At 43.5% G+C, this 27,234-nt stretch overlaps 1 protein-coding gene across 11 annotated transcripts in view; it reads left to right on the forward strand.

Annotated features, from left to right (window-relative positions):
* Window positions 1-27,234, forward strand: part of ssbp2b (single stranded DNA binding protein 2b) — a 645,808-nt gene that overhangs the window by 519,917 nt on the left and 98,657 nt on the right. For 10 of the 11 annotated variants that reach the window (XM_072516205.1, XM_072516207.1, XM_072516208.1 and 7 more), the window contains exons 5-7: window positions 2,423-2,512; window positions 8,240-8,323; window positions 12,168-12,227. In XM_072516205.1, coding sequence (XP_072372306.1) covers window positions 2,423-2,512; window positions 8,240-8,323; window positions 12,168-12,227 — 234 coding nt within the window. The remainder of the gene's footprint in view (window positions 1-2,422; window positions 2,513-8,239; window positions 8,324-12,167; window positions 12,228-27,234) is intronic. The other variant, XM_072516206.1, reaches the window with a different exon arrangement.

A 27,234-nucleotide genomic window follows, 5' to 3' on the forward strand; every position in this document is an offset into this window, starting at 1 on the left:
TGCACATTCTCTCCGTGTGTGCGCGGGTTTCCTTCGGGTGCTCCGGTTTCCTCCCACAGTCCAAAGATGTGCGGGTTAGGTGGATTGGCCATGCTAAATTGTCCTTAGTGTCCAAAATTGCCCTTAGTGTTGGGTGAGGTTACTGGGTAATGGGGGTAGGTGGGGTTACTGGGTAATGGGGATAGGGTGGAGGTGTGGGCTTGGGTAGGGTGCTCTTTCTAAGAGCCAGTGCAGACTCGATGGGCCGAATGGCCTCCTTCTGCACTGTAAATTCCATGATTCTATGATTTCAGTGCGACTGATTCAAAGTTTATGGATTCCCCAATCTTTCTAGAGAAGGCCCACTTGGAGATAAAAGATTTGTAATCTAGGAGATCCTGAGACCTGTTCACCACAAAGATTTATGAAGTTTGTCTTCTGAGGATTTCCTAATGCCTCAATGAATTTGCCCATCAGTAGCTGAGTCACACGCTCCTCCCCTGTACCCCGCCTCTAAACCCGCTGAGGTGACCGTAAAATTCAGGCCAATGAATATACTGTTAGTCCTTGGTTCCTTTCTTTGTTTTCCCATTAGTTCAACTCATCAAAAAGTAGTTCATTGCAATATCAATCAATGTGCACAGCTTTATGTTTCTCTGTTACATTTCATTTGCTCTCTGCCTGCCCAATTACAAAATTGATCTAAACCAATCTATAAGTTTTCCAATCATTGTCTCCATTGCTCTGTCTCATTCGATGTTGTCAGCAATTGTTAAAAGTTTACATTTAAGTTTGGAATCCAGGATTATTCCTATACACGAGGAACATCGGGATTTAAGCACTGCTTTGTTCAGGACACCACTCGATGTCAGTCCCCAACTCATTCATTCCCACCCTCAAATTTTCCTTCCCTCCAGTTTACCATTTTCTGTTACTTCTCAGCTGGATTGCTACCTCTTAACATTTGAGTTAGATACCTATTAAATGTGATTTTTGTCAAACATTTCCTCCATGTCCAAACAAAGTATATGATCAGGAATTCTGTTTGTGTTGGCTATTAACCTAAAAGGCTACGGATCCTGCATGGTCTGGAAATTGGGATTCGGCTGAATGGCTATTTGTTGGCCAGCATGAACACAGTAGACCGAATGGCCTCTTTTCATGCTGTATACTTCTATGATTCAAGTTTGAAGAGGTCTGTTGTGAAGGATCCTTGTCTTCAAAATCAATTATAGATATCTCTCAGTAATTTATCATTGCATAGGAATACCATGCTCACCTTCCTGCTGGTTAAATACTGACAGATGAATATACTCTCTTCTGCTTCTGGGAATCATAGTCAGCACTTTTAGGACACAAATATGCATATTGACTGCACTAATAGATTGATATTAAGTCTAAAACTAAACTTCTGAAACAGTGAGGGCACAATACCTCCTAACCTTTTCGACATTATCATATTCTGTACAATTATTTCTACAGGAATGCAGTCTTCCATCATTAAATGTGTCCATCCTGAAACTGAAGCTCCCCCCCCCCCCCGCCATTTACACTATTATTGACTTCTCCCCCAAAAAACAATTGATTGAATTGAATGCATGGTGACATCTACCTTCAAAGCCAGGAACTTGCTGAAAATATTTTGTGGCCTGTCAGTCCTATTTCCTATCTGCCAGAACAGTGAACTTTCAGACGCTTGAGCCTCAAATAGTTTCATACTTTGGCAAGAGAAAAGTATTATTAAAATGTGACCACTTGGAACACACAGGACAGTATTTTGGCTTTTAAGAGGTGGTGAACTCTGAAAAAGACATATTCAGTTACCTCCAAATCTGGGAATACCTCAGGAATTTTGGTTTGACAGAAGAAACTACAACTTGCCATTACGCATTACTTCTACGTACAGCAAGATCATAGAATCCCTATAGTGCAGAAGGAGGCCATTCAGCCCATTAAGTCTACACCTACCTTTTGAATGAGCACTCTACCCATGTAGGAGGATACCTTCACGATAACATACCAGACTTACTGAATGTTACACTGGCTCTTCACCTCACACATACCCAAATCTTCCACTCCAGTAGTTGTATTGCACAATTGGAGATGTTATTTTGTGACTATGGTAGATAGTGCGGTATCTGGTAAAATGCTCAGATGTGCAAACTTATTAAATGATTTAGGTCGCACTAATCATTAGCAAAACCAGTCATTCATAGTAAAGAAGATTGGCCTGTTTGTCAAATAAGCAGCTCGATTTTTAAATATAGATATGATTTTGATATGTCTGTGTAAACACTTGCTACACATAGAAGTTATATTTAGATTTGTTTTTGTCATAAGTTTAATTGATTCAGAGTATGTGTTATTTTATTCTTTACACTTAGGAAGTATGCCAATTCCTTGTTACAGGATGTAATGTCACAGGAGTTGCCTTTCTTTTCAGAGTGCAGCCGCAGCTCCCAGTCCAGTACTAGGAAACATTCCCCCAGGAGACGGAATGCCAGTAGGCCCGGTACCACCGGGATTCTTTCAGGTAATAAGAGACTTAAGCAATAGGAAAAGGCTTTTCTTATGACTAAGTTATTTCCAAAATAAGAATAAGAGACCTGTGTGGAATCCCTCTAAATTATCACTGAAAAATATTTTCCATTTGAAGCAGATGCTTGACGCTGAAACACCTAGGGTTACATGCATAAAGTTGGGTGGGTTTTTATAAGGTTTAAATTAAACCACTGTTGTAACCCACACGGGAACCATGGGACTGAGTCGATTAGGCTCCCGTGAGTCTCGTGGTATATGAGCTTCCCCTGAGGGACGGAGCCCCCTTATCAGCAGGAGAGTAAACCAGAGTACTTAAGCCCAGCCCGAGTGTGAGTAGGGTTGTAGTTTCACCCGGGTCCTGTGTACATAGTCTTTCCGTATCTCTGTAAATAAACCTTTCGTTCCCAATGCACTGTGTGGCTGCTTTTGTGAACTCAATAACCACAAACACATTGAATTGTACATCTCAGTTTTCTAATAATCATTCTAATATATATGTATTTTTGTTTCTAAAGGAACAATATCTCCTAAATTGGGAATGTTATTAGTAGAATTTCTGATGCTACTACAGTAAACAAAAATGTCTCTTCAAACCAAAGTCCGACTGTGCTAACCGTGTTAGTGTTGCCATTTTGCAAATATACTGACTAGATTACAAACAGACGTTCCTGCCCATTTGTAACTGAACCTGGCTTCATGGGCAGTAGAGTGATGGACATCATTTCCCTGTCACTCTGAGCTGGACAGAAAAAAATAGAGTTTAATTCATCAACTATTCACATGCAAAATTAAAAATTAATTCCAAAACAATAAATTCTCAGCTTATTGAAGACACGTTAAGCTTGCATCTTCAAAAAAATACAAGAAACTGTCTTGTAAAGTTACTGTCGCTGAACCATGCTGACCAGCAAGCTTCCAGCTTTGATCTCTGGTATATGCTGACTGAGTTGAGCTTTACCAGGGTAACACTACAGGTTAGAGCATTACCATTGAATTAAGTAGGAAAGATCAGCTGTGGTTGCCACTCCTCGTTAGTGTATAGTGACCTATACTGGTAATGCACCAGAATGTTCTGGGGAAGCCCACTGTCCCAGGATAACTCCAACATTATGCTGCAGGGTTGGCCTCTGGAAAAAGGAAAGTCTGAAGATACGGGCCGTGGGGGGGTCACCTGCTTTTCATGTTCCACAAAAAATAATTTGAACTTGGCTTTGACTTTGTCTATATATATGTTTCTGGAACATACCTCTTCATTCACCTGATGAAGGAGCAGTGCTCCGAAAGCTAGTGATTTGAAACAAACCTGTTGGACTTTAACCTGGTGTTTAAGACTTCTTACTGTGCTCACCCCAGTCCAACACCGGCATCCTCACATTCTTCAGTGGCAGAGAGATGCCATGTGCCGTGGTCGGTAGATCCTTATTGTGGGTTCTTTTTCAGGATTTTGTTATGCTCTTTGGGTTTCACTATTTATTTTCTGTCTGGTTTATTTGCTGTCCAGTTCTGTGGCAACCTAGTTTATTTCTCTGGGAAACAATCCATTGAATGCTTTTTCTATTCAACTAAAACTGGCAGGATCCATGCCAATCATTCATACTAATCTAGCAATGCTCAATTTTTCCAATTTAATCTGTAAGAAAAAAAGGGGAAATAGGAGTTTTTCACATTTTTGTTGCTCGAAATGAAAAAGGAAAGAAAGGAAAATTACACTGTATCACTAACAATAAATTTTGTTCAGGCTTGATGTATTAGTTAAATTCAAAATATGCAGAATTTGACAGAAGGCCTGTTTTTATTTTTGACCCTTCTTTAGATTGTATTCATTGCAGGCCAGGATGACTTGCACTGAATAAAATTCCCCCTGGGTTTATACTAAGAGCTATCCGAGTCAGATCGTACACCAGAAGATGCTAAATTATCTACCTACGCATGCGCAGAGTCTTGACTTCCAGCTAATACAAGCAGGAGGTTCTTATTCAACACAGTCATGCAAAAGGTCTTGCTTCATAGCCCCAGACATCTTCAAAGGGAAAAGACCTGAGATTTTGCGATGGTATGGAGGTGAAAATAGATACATTCTTACTATTTATACTTACACGGTTGCTACCGTTCAGTAGGTTTGTAAAACAAAGACAAATTGGGCATATATTGTACCTATGACTGATCTATTTCACATCCCCCATCTTCAGATCCTCACATCAGCTGAATATTCTCAAAGCACAAGTGTTTACCAATGCACCTCAGATTGTTTTTATGTTCTTGTATTTAGTAATTTATAGAATAATAAGTACTCTTTGTAACTGAATAAGGACTTGGATTTTTCATTGCAGATTTTCAATGTAGTTTTGCTATTAAAAAAATCATTTCAAAATAGGTTAATATTTACATTCACTGCTTAATGTAGTAAAATTTAGAACGTGTTTGTATCTGGCTCCTTGTTAGGTTAGTGGAGTGTTATTGCCTCCTAGTGGAAGGTGATCTTCCATTGAGTATACAGACAGAAACTAATAGAGTAGCTAGTAGGATTGTGATATTCAGCTCAATACATTTACTTCTTTCCATCAAGTCAAAAAACATATTTTCAAATAACGTAAATGGCCTTTTTCCTTCCTTCATGTTGTTCAGATAACCAAATATTAAGCATGCTATAATCAAGATTTAATTCAATATATTTAACATTCTTAATTAACATTTATATTTTGGTGAGCTCCCTGACCATAAGTGTTATGAGGAGATATGTTTGCTTTACATACGGGACACAACAGACCTGTGTACACATATTTTTGCAAGTACTTGCTTGCAGTTGTTTAGTTTGCTATGTACTCTTGAATACTTTTTGAATAGGGCTGGTAATTATCTTGCTCACAACAGTGCAGGATTCCCTCCCGTTGTTCAGGTCCCTTGTACGAGGTATCATTTTCCAGCTAAGAAGGTGGGTTGGAAACCACCTACAAAGCACAATTTCAAAATTTGTGCATTCCACAAAACTTGGAAGTATTGTGACTTATGAGAAGGATAACAATAAAATTATAGAGGACAGAGACAGGTTGGTGGAATGGGCAGACAAGGGGCCGAAGAAATTTAACACGGAGAAATATGCAGGAAGAATGAGGAGAAGTATTATAAAATAAAGCATACAATTCTAGAGGGGATGCAGGAGCAAAGGGACTTAAGGGTATATGTACACAAATCACTGAATGAGGAAGGACAGCTTAATAAAGCATATGGGATCCTGGGCTTTATTAATAGGGACACAGAGTACAAAAGCAAGGAAGTTATGATAAGCCTGTATAAAACACTGGTTTGGCCTCATCTGGAGTATTGTGTCCACTTCTTAAATTGTACCCGTTGACGGGAGGATTGAGGACCAGAGGACACCAACTTAGCATCACTGGCAAAAGAAGAACGGCGACATGAGGAAAAATCTTTTTACGCAGTGAATAATTAGTATCTGAAAGGCAATGCCTGAGATTGAGCTGAAGGCAGATTCAATCCAGGCTTACAAAAGAGAATTGGATAATAACCTAAATAGAGAAACAATTTGCAGGGTGGCGGGTAAAAAGCAGGGGTGTGAGACAAGGTGAATAGCTTTTTCAGAGAGTTAGCATGGACATGGCAGGCTGAATGGCCTCCTCTGTTATAACCATTCTATGATTCTAAGCAAGAAGTTGATTGAGAGTAAAAGAGAATAATTTAGCCTTTCATTACCCCCTCGTTATCTTTAAGAAAATGCTAAACTTTGATTTGACTCTTTCCTGATGGTGCAGGAGGGATATAGAATTTTTCATTTTAATAAATATTAGATTATTAAAATGAATATATTACTATTCTCTGATGAAGAATATTGGAACATCAGCATGTTGCTGTATGCATGATGCATTAGAACCTTGTGTAACATACCCATTTCACAAATGCCCAACAATAACCATCATATGTGTCCCTATTTGAATTCAGTGAACAAACACCTATTTCTATTCAGTTTCACTAAATTAACAACCTATTTCCAATGCGATATGAGTGGTATTATCATGCAAGTTGGAAAATATATGCTGCAATGTTGATTAAAATATTCCATGAAAGAGGGCGAAAGTGAACTGGCTACAAAGGCAATCTTACACTTTTATACTGTGACTACAAGAATAAGCATGGGCTTCCAGGTGTTAGGTGATTGATAGCATCAACCCCAAGTAACTGGGTACCATTTAAATGACAGGCCTATGGGTGAGCAAGGAAATTGTAACTGCTAGCTTAGTATATCGGTATTATGAAAGGAACTGAAAAGGAGGAATGGGAGATGTCCTAGCTAGAATAAATTGTATGATTGCCAGCAACCTTAGGCACTAAGAAATACTTTCAACCCTGCATTGAATGAATGTTCGGATATAATGAATATTTAGCATGCCAAACTGGTGTTCATTATATGTGGGGTTGACAGTACTTTGAATGTGTGAAACAGCAGAATTATTAAATTATGCAATAGCAATTGTGATCCGCAGCGGTATGCAGTTTAATATAATGTATTTAAATGAGCAGACATATACTTCGACCTTACCATTTACTTTTTTCCCCATTAAGGAATATTTTTATTCCCATCATTTGTTTCCCCAAAGCTATGCATCATTATATGACTGAGGGCCGGTTTGTACCCCTCTTCCTAATTTCTATGTGTAGCTTGGGGAATCAAGTGTAGTTGATTTGGGTGGCTCACCCTTGTGATGTGCAACTTGCTATGTGGGAAATCATAGCTATGAGACCATGTCCCTATTATTCATCATTCACAACTCTGCAAATAAACTACATGTAATTATGTAACAATTTAATTCAATTGAGAATAATTTTAGAGCAGCACACCCTCAATTCCTGTTGATCCTGCGCTAAACTGAGGTTATTTCAATTTAGTTGTGTTGTCAAGAAAATCAGTGCACCTATAGGGTTTGTCACTCGTTGTTCCTGAAATAGAGTCAAGCTTGCCTGGTGGAAAAGGAGGAGACAATTAGCAGTCAGTGTGCATCAGGGTGGATTTTTTTTCTTCTCCAAAGAAGAGAAGAAAGAATAAGAAATGGTTGTGATTTGTATTACAACTATGATAATCATTGGCTTAGTATTTATATCAACTTGAGTGGAATTAAATTGGAAATATACAATACGCAAATTTAGTGTGAAAGATCCTGACTTCAAAGTCTCCCATGAAAGATAAAGAATAGCTCCATGCCACTCGTGAGCTATTTTAATGTCATCTTGGTATTTAATCTTGTTTTCTAAATAATTTTATTGCACGGTGAGGGATTTTAAAATTGTTTCAGTGGGAGATTATGCTTCATAAACTGGAAAACATTTGGAAATAAATGTAGGTATCTTATAGCCAGCAGTGAGAAGTGATGCAATGTCATCAAATTTATATTCATCATATCTCATTGTTTGGTCGAACATGGTTTGTACACAACACTTGTACGGTACATCTTTATTTTATCGCAATTTATTTCAGGAATTTAATGATTTGGTTTCAGCTCAGTGGCACATTTTTACCACAGTTTAGGAAAGTAGGAACACATATTGGCAGAGCTATTAGCTGTTCACTCTAATGAAACTTGACTGCTGAAGAATGAAAAGATTTTAAAAGTGTATAACCAATTTTCAATTTGAAAAACTCTTGACGTAGCTGGTTTTGTTCTGTTAATAGTTATGCTGCTGGCTAATTTATGTTTGCAATTATCTCTAGGGGCCACCAGGTTCACAGCCCTCGCCACATGCACAGCCTCCACCACACAACCCCAGCAATCCCATGATGGGACCTCACAGCCAGGTAGGAAGTCGCAAGTAGCTAATCAGCACAAACAAACCAAGGTTGTTTGAGTTACCAGTTCTGATAGCACCTATACTTGTTCTTATGGCTTGTTAATTTATCACTTCCAGCAGTGTTATGATTTGGCTCTTAAAGTTTTTCTTTTCCTTTGCTACACTGATTTATGTTCATTGATCTGCATGTTTATTACAGCGTGGTAAGAAATCTTGACTTTTCTCACTTACCAGATCTATGTATTTCCCGCATAACATCATAAATATTATTCCAGGTCAGATTAGCAGCTGCATTGTTTTAAGTATGTCTGGTCCCTACTCTTCTATCAGATCAATCAGTTGATTGATTGACTGATTGAGTTATTGTCACATGTACTGAAGTACAGTGAAAAGTATTTTTCTGCTGCCAAGGGAAAGTACACAGCGCGTACACAGCAGACAAAAAGAATAATCAACAAAGTACATCGACAAATAAGTAATTGGTTACAGTGCGGAACAAGGGCCAAACAAAGCAAATACGACAGGTATTGGTTCATTGTTCAATGTAACTTTCTAATAATTATTACACTTAGAATTAGCAACTCATGTATCTAGCTTTAAAATAACCTGTCAAACATTGAATTTTGGTGAGAATTAATGCTAGAATACTATATATTTTCATAAGTAGCAACTAGTTAAAGTCCAACCAAAGATTGGTATTTCACAGCAACAAACATTGCATATCAAAGTGTGCACAAAAAACCTTGTACTCAATCGCCAGCTATCGGATATTCACTGAAGATTAAACTTGTGCCACTAATAAGCCCTGTTTAACAGGTTACTGCTGAAAAGCCAAAGAAATTAACACCATGTCGGTTTTCAAATGTATGTGCATTTATTTAATTGAGAATAAAACACCGGCAACTGGTTTTATTTGCCTTCCCAACTTACCCAGTTTGTCACTGATTCTGAGAAAACAGTTGGCAGTCGTTTATTCGGTCTGAGTTCAATAATATTTGGTACTTGAAACTAATCTTGGATGATCCCAGAGTGCTGATGGCAACTGGAAATGGAAATTGGTTTGTTTGAGGGTGTGCTGCGCTAAAAAGCATTTTATCGATATTTTTGAAAGGTCAACTTTAAAATAAGTTTTAAAAAGTAGGTTGTGATTTTATGTTTGTAAATAGTAGTTCAATTTTAAAATTTAACAGATTAAAAAAATGCATTTCTAAAATGCATTTTAAACTGCTATTTTAGAGTTGAATGTACATTCAATATGGAGCTGGCCATTTTAATTTCGAATTTTTAACATAGCATATTTTCTTGTGTCTAATTATTTTAAATTGCGACTCCATATGTAGAATGTAATTTCAGGAATACTTTACTTATCTATTTGACTCAGTTGCAGGTAATTATCCATAGGTGAATTTTCAACTACTGTACATTATCTATTACAGAATGCCTATTATTCTAGGCAACTACATTTTTAATTAATGAAAACTTAAAAACGTTGTACAAAAAGCATGTGTATTTTTTGTCAGTTGTCAATTAGTTATATTCACATAGAGAAGGTGAGCAGCCTAATTAGTTTCCTTTTAAAACTAAATGTTCCTTTAGAAAATAATTTTGTTAACACTAGATGTCACTTCTAATTACTTGTCTTAAAAGATATCAGAAACCTGCAGAGTTGTGTGATACAGTACAATGAAGCAAACTGCTATAGTATATGATTGAGTATTTAGAACAGACAAATTCTAAATATTTTAAATATAAAAAAATATGATTTACACTTTTGACCCTCTTGCTTGACATCACTTTTATGGTCTAGATTCTCGTGTAGGAATTTGTGTGAGCTCAGAATGGGAATGATCAGTATTAACTAGCATCCTGAGGTTCATCAAGCTTGTTGATGTGATCGTTCCTTGTGATTTTTACAATAATTGAGAGGTACAAAAAGACAAAGATGTGTGTCCAGGTAACGAATATAGAAGGCTGATATTGTACCAAACAGTGACTACAATTATTGCAATGAAGCGTTAGTCTTGCCATCCGGTGAACAATATAATTTAGCCAGGAATATATTTGCATATTTACTTGGGGTGGGATTTTCCAGTCATTCCCCAGGGTGGGATCTTCTGGTCCCGCAAGCCTCTCCACCGTGAGCTTCCCTAGCATGCTAGGGTGCAAACAATGAAGTGAAAGTAGAACGTAAAATGGAATTAGTAACTTCATAGAATCATAGAATTTACAGTGCAGAAGGAGGCCATTCGGCCCATCGAGTCTGCACCGGCTCTTGGAAAGAGCACCCGACCCAAGGTCCACACCTCCACCCTATACCCATAACCCAGTAACCCCACCCAACACTAAGGGCAATTTTGGACACTAAGGGCAATTTATCATGGCCAATCCACCTAACCCGCACATCTTTGGACTGTGGGAGGAACCCGGAGCACCCGGAGGAAACCCACGCACACACGGGGAGGATGTGCAGACTCCGCACAGACAGTGACCCAAGCCGGAATCGAACCTGGGACCCTGGAGCTGTGAAGCATTTGTGCTATCCACAATGCTACCGTGCTACCTTTAAAATAAGTATGGTGCTGACGTTGAATGGGGGGGCACGGTAGCAGAGTGGTTAGCACTGTTGCTTCACAGTGCCAGGGTCCCTAGTTCGATTCAGGTCTTGGGTCACTGTGCGGAGTCTGCACGTTCTCCCCGTGTCTGCGTGGGTTTCCTCCATGTGCTCCAGTTTCCTCCCACAAGTCCCGAAAGACATGCTTGTTAGGTGAATTGGACATTCTAAATTCTCCCTCAGTGTACCCGAACAGGCGCCGGAATGTGGCGACTAGGGGATTTTCACAACAACTTTATTGCAGTGTTAATGTAAGCCTACTTGTGACAATAATAAAGATTATTATTATATGATTATTATTATTACAACTGTTGACAGCTGCCTCAAAACATGCCGGAGGAGGGGTGGGGATGTTGGAAAATCTCGCCTATGATATTTAAATTGTAGTTGTTGTTGTGAACAACATTTAAGGTACAACTATTTACAAACCAACTGAATTGCCTTTGATTTTGAATGTTGACTTGTTTTTTGCTGTACAGTTTAAATGTGCAGATAACTGTTGGGTTTTGTACATTTTCAATTTGTACAGATTTATTTGCTGTTTAAATCACAAACTGTTGAAGCTGAGAGTGTTAGACACTATGAACCACATTTGGCTTATTGATTTAACAATTAAGATGCTTCCTTCTTTTCACTGTGAGTGTCCTCGTCACCCCCATAATGATTAATGTTGAGATTCCCTGGTTGAATATGCTTCCATTTTGTGGGAGAAATGGAGGTCGGGTGGCACAGTGGTAAGGCAGCTCTGCCTCTCAGCCAGATACTCTGGTTCAAGGCTTACCCCAAGACTTAATGGCCAGGAAAGGTGCACTCATAACATGGGCAAGTATGAACCTTCAAATCCATCCAACACACACCATTGGCAGGTGGTAACAGTGGGAGAGATTCGAGTTAAAAATGCGATGGAGCCTCTCCAAAAGCTTCAGACTGCCACATGCATGTAAACATGCATGTTGCCACAGCAACCTGACCTCCCTGACAGATCTGTAACATATTGCCATTTGTGTGAGAAGCAGAAAACGAGCTGGATCAGTGATCATTTAGAGGATGAATGCAGTTAAGTGGATGTTGAAGATCCATGATCTAGTAGCCCCTTTCCCTCCTGAAGGTGATTTTTTTGAAGGCAAGACCCAGTGAAAGTAGAACGTAAAATGGAATTAGTAACTTTAAAATAAGTATGGTGCTGAAGTTGAATTATTTTTATTTTAAAGCACATTTTTCCATTATTTGCCTGTTGCAGCCTTTCATGTCACCTCGTTATCCAGGAGGCCCCAGGCCGCCCCTCAGAATACCAAACCAGGTAAAATTTAATTTCTACTGCATGATATTAAAAAGCCTCCTTCATATTTATGTTGCATCATATGAAATGTTATACTCCATGCGGTTTGCCATATCGTCACAGACATTTGTTCTGTTGAAATATCTATTATTATTTTTAAACTTTTTGTTATGCGCTACTATTGCAGAAAATGAACTAAAAACAGAACACATTATACACTGGGGACAAATAAAATAGGGAAAGTGCCCACCTCATCACCTTCCCATCCACCTCGGAGCTCACCCCGAAAATGTGGGGGGGTGGATGTGTACCAAAATCAGCAGCCTGCCTGCCATATTCAAATAATTAATTAGGGACCAATTTAACTTGTTAAAAAGCCAATTGACCCTGAAAATACGCTGCACAGACCATGAAATAGTTGGTGTGGGCAGTGGGGCAGGAGTGGGAAGTCTGTTTTTTTGAAAATGATTTTAAAGTTTTTCAAGCGCGGTAAGGAAGGCGGGGTACTATCTTCGTGGTGGCGGCGGCCAGGGGATGTATCTTTGGCACTTCGTGGGGGGGTGGGGGGAGCACCTTAAGACAGCACCTCCCCACCAGGGTGGAAGTTTGATGCGGGACTGTTGGGGGACCAAGGGTTCTGTGACAAAATTGAAAAAGTAATCGAGGAATATGTAGGTTTTAACTGCACGGGTGAGGTGTCAAAGGCGGTTGTCTGGGAGGCTTTAAAGGCAGTGGTGAGGGGTGAGGTGATCTCGTTCAAGGCGAGGCTAGAAAAAGAGGAGAGGTTGGAACGTCAGAGAGTAATAGATGAGATGCTGGAGGTAGACAGGAGATATGCAGATGATAGGGACCCAGCGCAGTTGGAAAAGAGGAAGGTACTCCAGGCGAGCTTTGACCGACTATCTACCAGGAAAGTGGTACGCCAATTGAGGCGAGTAAGGGGGCAGTTTACGAGCATGGAGAGAAGGCCGTACGTTGGCAGGTCAGCTCCGTAGGGAGGCTGCGGCAAGGGAAATTGTCCAGGTGCGGGACAGGGCAGGGAATTTGGGGGTAGCTCCAGATCAGATTAACGAGGTCTTTAAGGAATTCTATGAGAGATTGTACAGGTCAGAGCCACCTGGGGGAGGCAGGGAGATGCAGGAATTTCTAGATGGGCTGGAGTACCCGAGGTTAGGGGAGGTGGACAGGGCTACATTAGAGGGGACGATAATGGAGCAGGATATAAAAGATGAGATTGGAAGGATGCAGTCGGGGAAGGTAGCAGGGCCGGATGGGTTTCCAGTGGAATATTATAAAAAATTCAAAAATAAACTGGTACCGCTGATGGTGGGGATGTTTGAGGAGACAATAGGGAAGGGGGTGTTACCACAAACTTTGGGGCAGGCATCAATTTCCCTGCTACTTAAGAAAGATAAGGATCTGACGGAGTGCGGGTCGTATAGGCCCATATCGCTTTTAAACGTGGACGCAAAGATATTGGCGAAGGTACTGGCAGGTAGGCTAGAGGAGTGCCTCCAGATGGTGATAGGTGACGATCAGACGGGGTTTGTGAGAGGGAGGCAGCTCTTTTTGAACATTCGGAGGGTATTGAACGTGGTTATGATACCGGCTGAGGGGAAGAAAACAGAGGTGGTTGTGGCATTGGACGGCGAGAAAGCGTTTGACCGGGTAGAATGTGGGTGCTTGATGGCAGTTCTGGAGCGGTTTGGAATTGGACCCAGATTTGTGGACTGGATTAAGCTACTATATAAGGAGCCACGGGCCAGTGTCTGCACAAATAACATCAGCTCGAGATACTTTTCTCTCCATCGTGGGACTAGGCAGGGATGTTCTATGTCCCCCCCTGCTGTTTGCACTCGCGATTGACCCATTGACCATCGCATTAAGAAGTTAGTGGATATGGAAAGGGATAGTGCGGAGGGGGGATAGAGCATAGGGTGTCCTTATATGCCGATGACTTGTTATTATACATGTCAGAACCAAGTGTGTCAATAGGGGGAATACTGGAGCTGCTTCGGGTACAAATTAAATCTAGACAAGAGTGAATATTTTGTGGTGTCTCGGCCAGGGGTGGGGAGGCTGCCATTCCGTAAGGCAGGGACTCACTTTAGATACCTGGGGGTGCAGGTTGCCCGAGATTGGGGGGGCTCTGTGGGTACAACATTTCTAGTTTGGTGGGGAGGGTGAAAGCTGATCTGGCAAGGTGGGATGGTCTCCCTCTATCATTGGCGGGTCGGGTACAGGTGGTTAAAATGAGTGTGCTGCCGCGATTCCTGTTTATTTTTCAATGCCTGCCGATTTTCCTGTCAGGCATTTTTCAGAGAGATTGAAGGGATGATTACCTCGTTCATATGGGGAGGGAAGGTGGCCAGAATTAAAATGGTGCTACTACAGAGGGGAAGGCAGGCAGGGGGTTTGGATCTTCCGAACCTGATGTATTATTACTGGGTGGCGAATGTGGAGAAGGTACGGAGCTGGATCAGAGGGGTTGACTCCCAATGGGTCAGAATGGAGGAGTGTTTGGATAGGGGGTCGGGATTGAAGGCGCTAGCGAGAGCGCCGCTCCCAATGGCACCGGGGAGATATTCAGGGAGTCCGGTAGTAATAGCTTTGTTGAGAATTTGGAGGCAGTTTCAACAGCACTTCGGGTTGGGGGCAGGTTCAAGGAAAATGCCGATTCGGGGGAACCATAGATTTGAGCCAGGGAAGTGGGATGGAAATTTTCGGAGATGGGAGGAGAAAGGAATTAGGACACTAAAACATTTATTTCTTGGGGATCGTTTTGCGGGATTGAATGTCCTGGGAGCGAAGTATGGGCTGGAGCAGGGGGAAATATTTAGATATACACCAGTATATCATGGTGCAGACACACACTGATGGACACACAGTGGGACCAATCAGCATACACAACACCGCAGCCAATCACCAGTGAGAGCCCAAGCACTATAAAACAGGGGACAGGAGAGTTCCCGCTCATTCTAGTAGCAGCCAGCTCGGAGCACAGAGCTCACAGCCTGCAACACAGACATTAAACATGTGCTGACTGCATCACCTGGTTAGGACTAGGCAAGGGTCAACAGTTAAAGCTGGTATTGCATTTACCCACAGTTCAAGTATTAATATAGTTAACCTTATAATAAAATAGAGTTGCACCACTTCCAGTGTTGGTGACCTGTTTGTGATCCAGAACACCCAACACATCAGATAGGTACATGGATTACGGTAGAATGATGTGGTGTAGATTAATTTGATCTTAATCTAGGACAAAGGTTCGGCACAACATTGTGGGCCGAAGGGCCTGTTCTGTGCTGTATATTCTGTGTGTTATACATGCAGGTTCAAGACTTTGCCAGAAAGAAGATACAGAGCTTCCCAGTAGAGCCGGCTTCCACATTGCTGGAGGAGCTGCTGACGACAGGGGGACTGGAGAAGGGGGTAGTATCGGCGGTTTACGGGGCTATTTTGGAGGAGGAGAAGGTGCCGCTAGAAGGGATCAAGGCAAAGTGGGAGGAAGAGTTGGGAGAGGGTATGGAGGAGGGGTTCTGGTGTGAGGTGCTCCGGAGGGTGAACGCCTCCACCTCGTGTGCGAGGTTGAGCTGAAGGTGGTGTATAGAGCGCACCTTACCAGGGCGAGGATGAGCCGGCTCTTTGAGGGGGTAGAAGATGTGTGTGAACGTTGCAGGCGGGCCCCGCAAACCACTTTCATATGTTTTGGTCCTGTCCAAAGCTGGAGGATTACTGGAAGGAGGTGTTTATGGTAATCTCTAAAGTAGTCCTAATCTCTAAAGTACCAGACGGATGTAGAGGCTTTGGAGAGGGTGCAGAAGAGATTTACCAGAATGTTGCCTGGTATGGAGGGCATTAGCTATGAGGAGCGGTTGAATAAACTCGGTTTGTTCTCACTGGAACGACGGGGGTTGAGGGGCGACCTGATAGAGGTCTACAAAATTATGAGGGGCATAGACAGAGTGGATAGTCAGAGGCTTTTCCCCAGGGTAGAGGGATCAATTACTAGGGGGCGTAGGTTTAAGGTGCGAGGGGCAAGGTTTAGAGTAGATGTTCGAGGCAAGTTTTTTACACAGAGGGTAGTGGGTGCCTGGAACTCGCTACCGGAGGAGGTGGTGGAAGCAGGGACGATAGTGACATTTAAGGGGCATCTTGACAAATACATGAATAGGATGGGAATAGAGGGATACGGACCCAGGAAGTGTAGAAGATTGTAGTTTAGTCGGGCAGCATGGTCGGCACGGGCTTGGAGGGCCGAAGGGCCTGTGCCTGTGCTGTACTTTTCTTTGTTCTTTGTTCTAGTGCACGTGAAACTGGACCCGGGCCCTCGGGAGGCCATATTCGGAGTGCCGGACCAGCCGGGGTTGGGAACGGGCGCGGAGGCAGATATTGTAGCCTTCGCCTCGTTAATCGCCGGAAGGCGGATCCTGTTAGGGTGCAACCTCTCCACCCTGTGCCCTGGCGAGGCTGGGGGACCTGCTGGAATTTTTAACGCTTGAAAAGGCCAAACTTGAACTGAGGGGAAGGTGGAGGGGTTCTACAATTCATGGGCGTTATTCATTATGCACTTTCGTAAATTGGATCACATCGAACATGAGGGGGGTTGGGGGCTGGGAGAGTTGGGGGGGAGGGGGACTGTATGTGTTAATGGTGACTGTGGGTGATTCCTGATTCCTTTTTGTAATTTGTTTATGTTAACATGCGGGCCAATGTCTGGGGTTTGGTGGGAGGATGGGATCGATGTTATTGATATGGGGATTGACATTACATTTGTTCCTGATTATTGTTTATTTGGGTGTAGATTTGGGAGAAAATGTGAAAAAGGAGAAGAATAAAAAATATTTTTAAAAAAGACAATATCTTCCCTTTCTTCCTACCCACCTGCTGTATAAAACACACCACATCCGATCCCCTGCCCCCCTCCCTCCCTGAGCTGACCAAGCCTTCCCCACCCAAGACCCTGGACCTCTGGACTCATCTGGCTCCAGGAGCCGTGGGCTGCCTTCTTGGCCTTGTTTGGAATCCTGGCATTGCCCACTATTGCTTCCTTTCCGCTGCCAAGACAAGTGGAGCTGCTGATCCATCAGTGAGGTGTGGAAGTCCTTCACTGCCCCAATTTAGCCTGCCCGCAGTGGGGTATGGCTGTGGGATGGGCTGGCATGAAGCGGATCAGCTCCACGCCACCTTTTTTTCCAGAGGCGGGGTGTGAGTGGGTGGCAAGCCATCTGTCGCCTTGTAATACTCTGCCTGTAGCTTGATGCTTTCAATAGTCATTTCTGTTTGCGGCTGCGGCTAAATCAACAGTCGTGGGCGAGATTCAGCCACCGGGTGAATCCCGCAAGAGCCGGGCTCCAGGCCGATCACGAGTCACCCGACATACTCTGCCCCGCGTGGTCTGGATCACTCCCTTGCTGGAGGTGATCCAGATCAGCATATTTGAATGAATCATTAGGCTCATTTAAATAACTGGGCGCCGCTTCGACCCGGTGCCCGGGAGTCAACGGCCGCGCCTGCGAGACCTCAACTGGATGCCGTTTAGCTCTGGTTTCCACAAATATGGACCAGGTATGACAGCACCTCAGGAGGTCTCAAAGGCCATTAGAGACCACCGACCGGGTGGTCAGGGAGAGGGGTGGGTGGTATCCTGGCTCTCTCCCGGCACCCAGGCACCTTGGCACTGCCAGCCTATCACTTTGGCAGGCGCACCACCAGGGCACACCAGGCACTGCCAGGGTACCAGGCTGTCAGTGCCAAGGGACCCAGGTGCCAGGTTGGCACTGCCTGGAATCGAGCCCGGTGGGGTCTTGCCCATCAGAGAGTGGGGTTTCAGGGGCCACTAAAAGGTTGGAGGTGAAGCGGTGGTGTCTAGAAAGTAGGAGGGGGGTGTAGAGTTTGGGGCAGCCGGTCAAAATGGCTGCCCGATCTGTGAGGATCCGGTCACCAGTGCAGGAAATCACTTAAGTGTGGCCTCGGCAGGGAGAAACTCTGAGATCCAAAAAACTAGCAAAGTGCTGATGAATAGCAGGCTGAATCTCAGCGCTTTCAGCCACGAAGAAACACCCCGCCAAATGCACCCAAAAACGGACTTTGTTTCATGTCCACTGAATTGCGCCCTTTTTTGTAATATTTTCCCTTCTTTGGGGCAGTGAACAAAGAAATATTTTACAAGTAGATGCACTAAATAGATTATTACTGATTTCTTAAAATGAATTACTGCAATGATCATTGTTGTGTCTTTGTAAAGTAAAGTCGCCATTGTCTCAGGTGACCATAGATAGGCTCCTTGCCCCTTTGAGGGGGAGAGCTGACTGGTCGTGACTTAACCTGAGCATCACCATGCCTCCGGGTCGGGGCAAGGTTGAGAAGGCAAAGATGAGAAGGCAGGCCTTCATGAATAACCACAACGATATGGGAATTGAACCCGCGCTACTGGTCTTGCTCTGCATCACAAACCAGCTGGCCAGCTGAGTGAGCTAAACCACTGGAGAACTTTGTGGAATTGCAAGTGTTGTATCTGGTATGTTGCTAGAAACATGTTCACGCAAAATGAAATGAACTTTGTTCCTTGGAAGCTCTCAATGCATGCTTCAAGGACTAGACAAACCTTTTGGCAGAACAATTTGTGGATGGTGGTGAGGTGTTGATTTTATATGTTGAACTCCACACATCTTTAAGCAGTCTTCAAACTCTTGGGCTGTAAACTCTGGCCCATTGTCGCTCACAAAATGCTCTGGTTTTCTGAATCTCACCAAATTTCTCAATGGTTCTTCCGAAGTGGTTGATTTTATTACGACCACCTCAGGCCATTTTTAAACATTTTTTTAGAGTACCCAATTCATATTTTCCAATTAAGGGGCAATTTAGCGTGGCCAATCCACCTACCCTGCACATCTTTTGGGTTGTGGGGGCGACACCCACACAAACACGGGAAGAATGTGCAAACTCCACACGTACAGTGGCCCAGAGCCGGGATCGTGGCGCCGCGAGGCAGCTGTGCTAACCACTGTGCCATCGTGCTGACCTCACCTCAGGCCATTTTGAATGTGCGTCTACAACAACCATGAACATGTGCCCCGCAAATGGACCAGCGAAATCAAGATGCAGACATTGCCACTCCCATGGATGCAATGGAGATAACGGCAGTGCATTATTTACCCGCGCACATATCTGGGCATCAATTTCTGGGCACAAAAACCCTCAGCACTTCCTATGCCATATCCCTCTATAACCATCCTAGCCATCTATTTGTTGAGATGCCTTTTGAATGCCTCTAATGTATCTGCTTCCACTGCCTCCCCTGGCAGCGGGTTCCAGGCACTCACCACCCACTATGTAAAAAACCTGCCTCACACATCTCTAAACTTTGCCCCATGGACCTTAAACCTATGCCCCCTAGTGACTGACCCTCTGCCTGGGAAACAGTGCTTGCCCATCCACTCTATCCATGCCCCACATAATCTTGTAGACCTCTATCAGGTCGCCCCTCAGCCTCCGTCTTTCTAATGAAAACTGTCCGAGTCTATTCAGCTTCTCCACATAGCTAACACCCTCCAGACCAGGCAACAGCCTAGTAAACCTCCTCCGCACCCTCTCCAAAGCCTCCACATTCTTCTGGTGATGCGGCCTTACCAGCGTTCTATACAACTGTAGCATGATTTGCCAGTTTTTATACTCGATGCCCCGTCCAGTGAAGGCAAGCATTCCACATGCTTTCTTGACTACCTTGTCCACTTGCGTTGCCACTTTCGCCACTTTCAAAGATCTGTGGACCTGCATGCCCAGATCTCACTGAATTTCTATATTCCTAAGTTTTGCCATTTACTATATATTTCCCCTCTATGTTACACGTACCAAAATTTAAAATCATAGAAAGTATCGTATCTGACTGCATCACAGCCTCGCATGGCAACTGCTCGACCCAAGATCGCACAAAACTTCAGAGAGTGGTGAACACAGCTCAGTCCATCACACAAACCTGCCTCCCATCCATTGACTCGATCTACACCTCCCACTGCCTGGGGAAAGCGGGCAGCATAATCAAAGACCCCTCCCACCTGGCTTACTCATTCTTCCAACTTCTTCCATCGGGCAGGAGATACAAAAGTCTGAGAACACGCACAATCAGATTCAAAAACAGCTTCTTCCCCGCTGTTACCAGACTCCTAAATGACCCTCTTATGGACTGACCTGATTAATACTACACTCCTGTATGCTTCACCCGATGCCAGTGTCTATGTGTTTACATTGTGTACCTTGTGTTGCCCTATTATGCATTTTTTTTTCATGCATTAAATGATCTGTTTGAGCTGCTCACAGAAAAACACTTTTCACTGGACCTCAGTACACGTGACAATAAACAAATCCAATCCAATCCAATTTAACAAGGAAGTATACTATGGAAGGTCTTATACGGGAAGTTCCAAAGATCTGTCCATAGCTCTCTGAAGGCAGAAGGGCAGATTAATAGGGTGGTGAAAAAGGCATATGGAACACCTGCTTTTATCAATCTGGGCATAGATTACAAAAGCAGGGAGGTCATGATGGAGCTGTATAGAACTTTGGTGAGGCCACAGCTGGAGTACTGTGTGCAATTCTGGTCGACACATTATAGGAAGGATGTAATTGCACTGGAGGGATTGGATTGGATTGGATTTGTTTATTGTCACGTGTACCGAGGTACAGTGAAAAGTATTTTTCTGCGAGCAGCTCAACACATCATTAAGTACATGGGAAGATAAGGGAATAAAAGAAAATACATAATAGGGCAACACAAGGTATACAATGTAACTACGTAACACCGGCATCGGATGAAGCATACAGGGTGTTGTGTTAATGAGGTCAGTCCATAAGAGGGTCATTTCGGAGTCTGGTAACAGCGGGGAAGAAACTGTTTTTGAGAGCACAGAGAGGATTTAACAGAATGTTGCCTGGGATGGAACATTTAAGTTATGAAGATAGGTTGGATAGGCTTGTGTTGTTTTACTTGGAGCAAAGAAGACTGAGGAGTGACCTGATCAAGGTATACAAGATTATGAGGGGCATGGACAGGGTGAATAGGGAGCATCTGTTCCCCTTCGTTGAAGGGTCAGTTGCAAGGGCACACAAGTTCAAAGTGAGGGCTGGGAGGTTTAGGGGGGATTTGAGAAAAAATGTTTTACCCAGAGTGGTGACAGTTTGGAATGCACTGCCTGGGAGGGTGGTAGAGGCGGGTTGCCTCACATCCTTTATAAAGTACACTCCATAACATTCAAGGTTATGAGCCAAGTGCTGGCAAGTGGGATTAGGTGGGCAGGTCAGGGCCTTTCCTGTGTCAGTGCAGACTCGATGGGCCGAATGGCCTCTTCTGCACCGTAGGATTTTGTGATTCTGAGGCTGAAACGTTTTCTGTCCATGCTGTAGACGATGTCCATTCCACTGGGAAGCTTGCTCTTCACAAGGTGAAGGATTGTGGCGATGAAGATAGAGAAAAGAGTAGGGTGATGACACATCTCTGCTTGAGTCCAGTCTTGACCTCGAAGGTTTCTGTCTTATTTCCATCAGTGAGGACTATTGCTGCCATCTTGATGTGATGGAGTCAGAGGATGTCGACGAATTTCTCTGGACAGCTGGCATATCCCAATTGACTGAGCCAAAAGCCTTGGTCAGATCGATAAAGGCCGTGTAGAGTGGTTGGTGTTGCCCCTGGCATTTCTGTTGAAGTTGCCAAGAAGAAAACAACACTGACATCACTTGTGGAGATACAGTATGTGGATGACATCACCATGTCCACTCCTTCAAAAGAGAATCTTCAAGCCATGCTTGACATCTTTGTGGAAACATGCCAAAGAACCAGTCTTAGCCTCAACCTCAAAAAGCCTGAAGTCCTTTACTAACCCACCCCAGGGCAAGATATCTGGGGAGCCACCTTTTCTCTAAGGATGACATTGATGCAGAGATCCAACATAATAATCTTTACTATTGTCACAAGTAGGCTTACATTAACACTGCAATGAAGTTACTGTGAAAATCCCCTAGCCGTCATGCTGGCACCTGTTCGGGTACACAGAGGGGGAATTCAGAATGTCCAAATTACCTAACAAGCACAAGTCTTTCGGGACATATGGGAGGAAACCGGAGCACCCGGAGGAAACCCATGCAGACTCCACGCAGACAGTGACCCAAGCCGGGAATCGAACCTGGGACCCTGGCGCTGTGAAACAACAGTATCTGATCTGTGAGCACCTCCTTCGGACACATAAGGACAAGAGTCTTTGATGATCGCAACATCCGTGCTGACACCAAGATCCTCATGTACAAGGTGGTCATCCTACCAACTCTTCTATACGGGTCAAAAACTTGGAATACATGGAGATGCAACCTGAACGAACTGGTGAGGTACTAGTAAAAAGAATACCATGGTGCGCTTGGATCGGGCTTATCAGCCCGTAATATCGTACTTCTGCACTGTAAATTCTATGAATTATCAGCTATGAAAGAACCCACAGAATCCATGACCAGTAACACGGAGTAGGACAATCATTCCTGATGATTGATCGCCAAAGACGATAATAGCTTCCATCTGTTTAGGTGCTTTGTGCCCTTACTGTCAGTTACATGTACCAGATATTGTATGGATGTCTGAAAGACATCACATTTATCTTTCCTTACACAGAGCCCAGACATCTGAAGGAATTTCCGTATGGCTCCTCAGTGTCATAAGTGTTTTTTTTTTCATTAGTGTTGGTTTTCAGTATATCATCTCGGTAACACTGTAGCCCCAGTAAGCCACTAAGAATCTGGTCCATTGACCGTTGAAATAAAGCTGGCGCTGACGCTATTCTAAAAGTTAATCTCATTGCTGAATAGGGCTTTGTGAGTGATGGTGGTGAGCAGGTGTTGAGATTCAGATGCCACATTAATTTGCAGGTAGGCCTGTGATAGGCCAAGCTTGCTGACTTTCTGTCCTCCTGTTAAGCCTGCGAACAAATCCTCAATCAAGGGTAGCGGGTATTGATCCACGCATAGACCCGGATTGATTATTGTCTTAAAATTTCCGCAGATACGAATTGTACAATCCTGCTTCATGACAGGTACAGTAGGTGTTGCCCATCATGAGTAGTGATGGGTTCTTAGATTCCTGTTTTCACAAGTCTCAGTAGTTCAGATTCAAAATTTGGACGTACAGCAGAGGGTACTGCTCTAGCCTCGAGATATTTTGGCTGGCTATTTTCCTTAATCTTCAAGGAACTTGTACTTGTTTGACCCCAGTGTGGCTTCAAAAACCTTGCTGTATTTTCCATGATGATCTGGAAGTCCGACTTTGAATCAACTGAGCTGTTGACAGCGTTCCAATTCATGTTAATCCTTTCCAGCCAAGAGTGGCCAAAGAGAGCTGCAAACTTCCTCGGACAACATGGAGTGGTAGCTCTGCAGTTTGTGCAATTAGCTCAACCTTGTCTGTGATATAACATTTCAGAGGTCATGTCTTTTCAGTGTAGCTCCTCAAGATCACATATGCTGGTTTCATAGGCAAGTGATTAAGTTTCCGTTTGTAGATTGTCTCAGAGGTTAGGGAGAAGTCAGCCCCGTATCGACCTCCATTTTGATAGGTTGTTCATTCAGGGGCTGTTTAGCACAGGGCTAATTCGCTGGCTTTGAAAGCAGACCAAGGCAGGCCAGCAGCACGGTTCGATTCCCGGAACAGCCTCCCCAAACAGGCGCCGGAATGTGGCGACTAGGGGCTTTTCACAGTAACTTCATTTGAAGCCTACTTGTGACAATAAGCGATTTTCATTTTTTCATTCATTTCATTTTTTTTTCATTCAGTTTTGGCACTACCCAAAAACGGTGTGACTCACCCCGGACTGAGAGTATATTCAGCTTCAATTCTTCATCAGAATTAAGTGCTAAAGATTCACTTTGGTTATTTTTTTTCTTCCACATTGTGAATTTTCTTAGTTGAATTTGTTTTGTTACTTCCTTGAAATGAGTTCTGTGACTTGCTTTTAGCATTCTTCACTGGAGAAATTATTTTACTCCTACAAGCTTTTGCTGTGTGGCCAGTTCTACTCCAATTTTTACATTGGCTGCAGCAACCAGCCTGTGAATGACCTGTTTTTGCACAGTGATGGCACGCCTGTGGCTGGGTAGTCCTCTTCTCGGTGGCAGCCAGTTTATGGATCCTTGCGCTTGCTCCCAGCTGGGATTGCTCCATTGAAACGGCAATATCTAATGAAGTCTTCAGACTGAGATATCGTTTCTCCTAATGGCCTCATTTTTCACATCACAGACCAAACAATCTCTAATTGTTTCATCTAATGAGTCGCCAAATTCAAAAAAACTCTGCAAGCCGCTTAAGGGTTATGATGAACTGCGCAGTATTTTCCCTTTCTAACCGATTCCTTCAACGAAATCGAAACCTCGCCGCAATAATTAACGACTTTGGTGCATTATGGTCTTCTAATATCTTAACCAATTCTTTATACATCTTATCCCCAGGTTTCTTGGGCTGAACCAAGTTCCTTAACAAATTAAAAGTTTTGCTTCCGATTGTATTTAGGAATACAGAGATTTTAATCCTGTCCGAAATTTTATTGGCTAGGATATAATAATGGAATCTTTCTGTTTATGATTTCCAGTTTGCTGAGTCTTCATCAAATGTGCCCATCGCGCCACAAGTTTGAGCCACTCTTCATGGTATCGAAATGCTCTCCCAACGTCCCTTAAATTAATAGTCTAGTTAAATAAAGTTGAATTACCAATTTGTATCACTTTTCAATGTAAGAATCTTTTGTTCTCTGCCCCACTCTACTACCTACACGTGGGGAACTCTGCAGCCTGAACTCCTTGAATTAAAAAAAAAAATTTCAATAGAATTTGCAGGAGCAGAAGGAGGCCATTCAGCCCATCGAGTCTGCACTGACCCTTGGAAAGAGCACCCCACTTAAGCCCACACTTCCAACCTATCCCAGTAACCCCACCTAACATTTTCTTTTGGAAACTAAGGTCAATTTAGCCTGCCCAATCCACCTAACCTACACATCTTTGGACTGTGGGAGGAAACCGGAGCACCCGGGGGAAACCGACGCACACACGGGGAGAACGTTGGCAGTTTAAAATTGGTACGGGCCTGACCTTCGAATTTTTTGCCCCAAAAACCTTACCGGTGCCGATGCCATGTGTGAATACTCATCTTCTGTTATTCTGCTTCAACATCGAACTTCAAACTTTGACTTTTTCTCTTTCTTCTGAAATTTATTTTTGTGATCCGTTACTCATTACCATTTTTCTTTTTGTAACTGTTGTATCTTTGTACTCGCTGTATAAAAGAAGAAGATTGCATGTGGGTTAAATTGCTGAGATTATTGGCAGGGGGCATTTAATCAGGTGGGAGGGGGGCACATTGTGTATGCACTACCTTCCTGCCTCCACCCTGAGTAACACCCGACTGAAGGCCTGTGGACAAACTTCCTGCCTTATTGCCAATTGAGGTCCTTAACTGTGCAATTAATGCCCACTTAAAGGCCTCATCACACCACCATTGGTATTAAAAAAATGGTGGATGGGGGACTTGCCCTGTAAGGTGAACGACAAACCCTGGTGTGTTTGTTTGCGGGCTCTGGAATGGGGTGGGGTTCCCTTATTCAAATGCATTTGATGCCTAATCAAGGGATCTGGCATTGGAAAAGTGGAGGTGGGGGGCCTACTGAAAGCCACGCTATGCTCTTTCTGCTGATCCCCACTTCTTCAATCCCCTTCCTGAGAACCCCTTCCCACCATCACTCATCTGTACCTTGATCGTTAGAACCGAGGCCTTGGGTGGGTGCAGTACCAGCAGAAGCCACTGCCTCTCCACTGGCGCTACTGAGTACAAAAGAGCTCCTGCCTCTGTTCGAAGAAGGATTTGAATCACATTGGATTTTAAACGTTATCTCTGGCCAGAATTTTCACGCCTCCCCCCTGCCCCGCCGTGGCAGCTCACCATTGGCTATCAATGGGATATTCCGGTCCCATCAAAGTCAGCCCCGTGTTCACAGCTCGCCCATCCTGCCACTGAGGAACCCATGGTTGGGTTTGACTTTGATGGGACCAGACGTTTCCGTCTGCGGACAGTGCCGGAAAATCCCACCCTCTTTTTCTGTCTCCACAGATGCAGCCAGACCAGCTGAGTTTTTCCAGCATTTTCTGTTTTCATTATGGCCTCAGGATTGGTTGACAGCACTTGACCCTGGGGTCCTTGACAGTCTGCATACGTTTCTGCCCATTGTGTGCAATATTTCTCAATAATCACCTGGGAGAACCTTAATTTAATAATCAGCATAATTTAATGTTACAGAAGAGATGAAGAGAGAGAGGAACACGCAAGTTGTGGTACCAAGATGGTGGCCCTTGCTGCCAGGGGTTGCCTTCCATAGGCCACAGGGTGCCCAACACTGAATCACATAGGCAACATTGGGAGAAATTACTAAAAGCTTGGCCAAGGAGATAGGTTTCAATGAGTGTCATAAAGGAGGAAGAGCGGATGACAGGCTTAGGGACAGAATTTCTAAAACTTGCGGCCTTAGGCAGCTGAAGGTGTGGCTGCCAATGGTGCAGTGATTAATGGTGCACAAGAGGTTAGGATTGGAGGAGCACGATATCTCGGAGGGCTGCAGCACTGGAGGAGATTACAGAAATAGGTAGGCATGAGGCCATGGAGGGATTTGAAAGCAGGGTTTGAGAATTTTAAAATTGAGGTGTTGTTGAACTGGGAGTCGATGTAGTTCCGCAAGCTCAGGGATGATGGACAAAGAAGATCTGGTTCAAATTATGACACGGCAGCAAGGCTTTTGATGACCAAATTTATGGAAGTAGAGATTTACCACTAGTAACTTGGAATACTAATGTCGAGAGATTTTAAAAAGGGCATGGTTGAGGATTTCAGCAGCAAATGAACAGAGGAAGGAGCAGAGTTGAGCAATGCCACAGAGGTGGAAATAGATGGCCCTCATGATGGTGCGGATATGTGGTCAGAAGTTCATCTTGAGATCTGTTTCAGCCTCAG

The sequence above is a fragment of the Scyliorhinus torazame genome, chromosome 9 (assembly GCF_047496885.1).
Source record: "Scyliorhinus torazame isolate Kashiwa2021f chromosome 9, sScyTor2.1, whole genome shotgun sequence".
Lineage (NCBI taxonomy): Eukaryota > Metazoa > Chordata > Chondrichthyes > Carcharhiniformes > Scyliorhinidae > Scyliorhinus > Scyliorhinus torazame.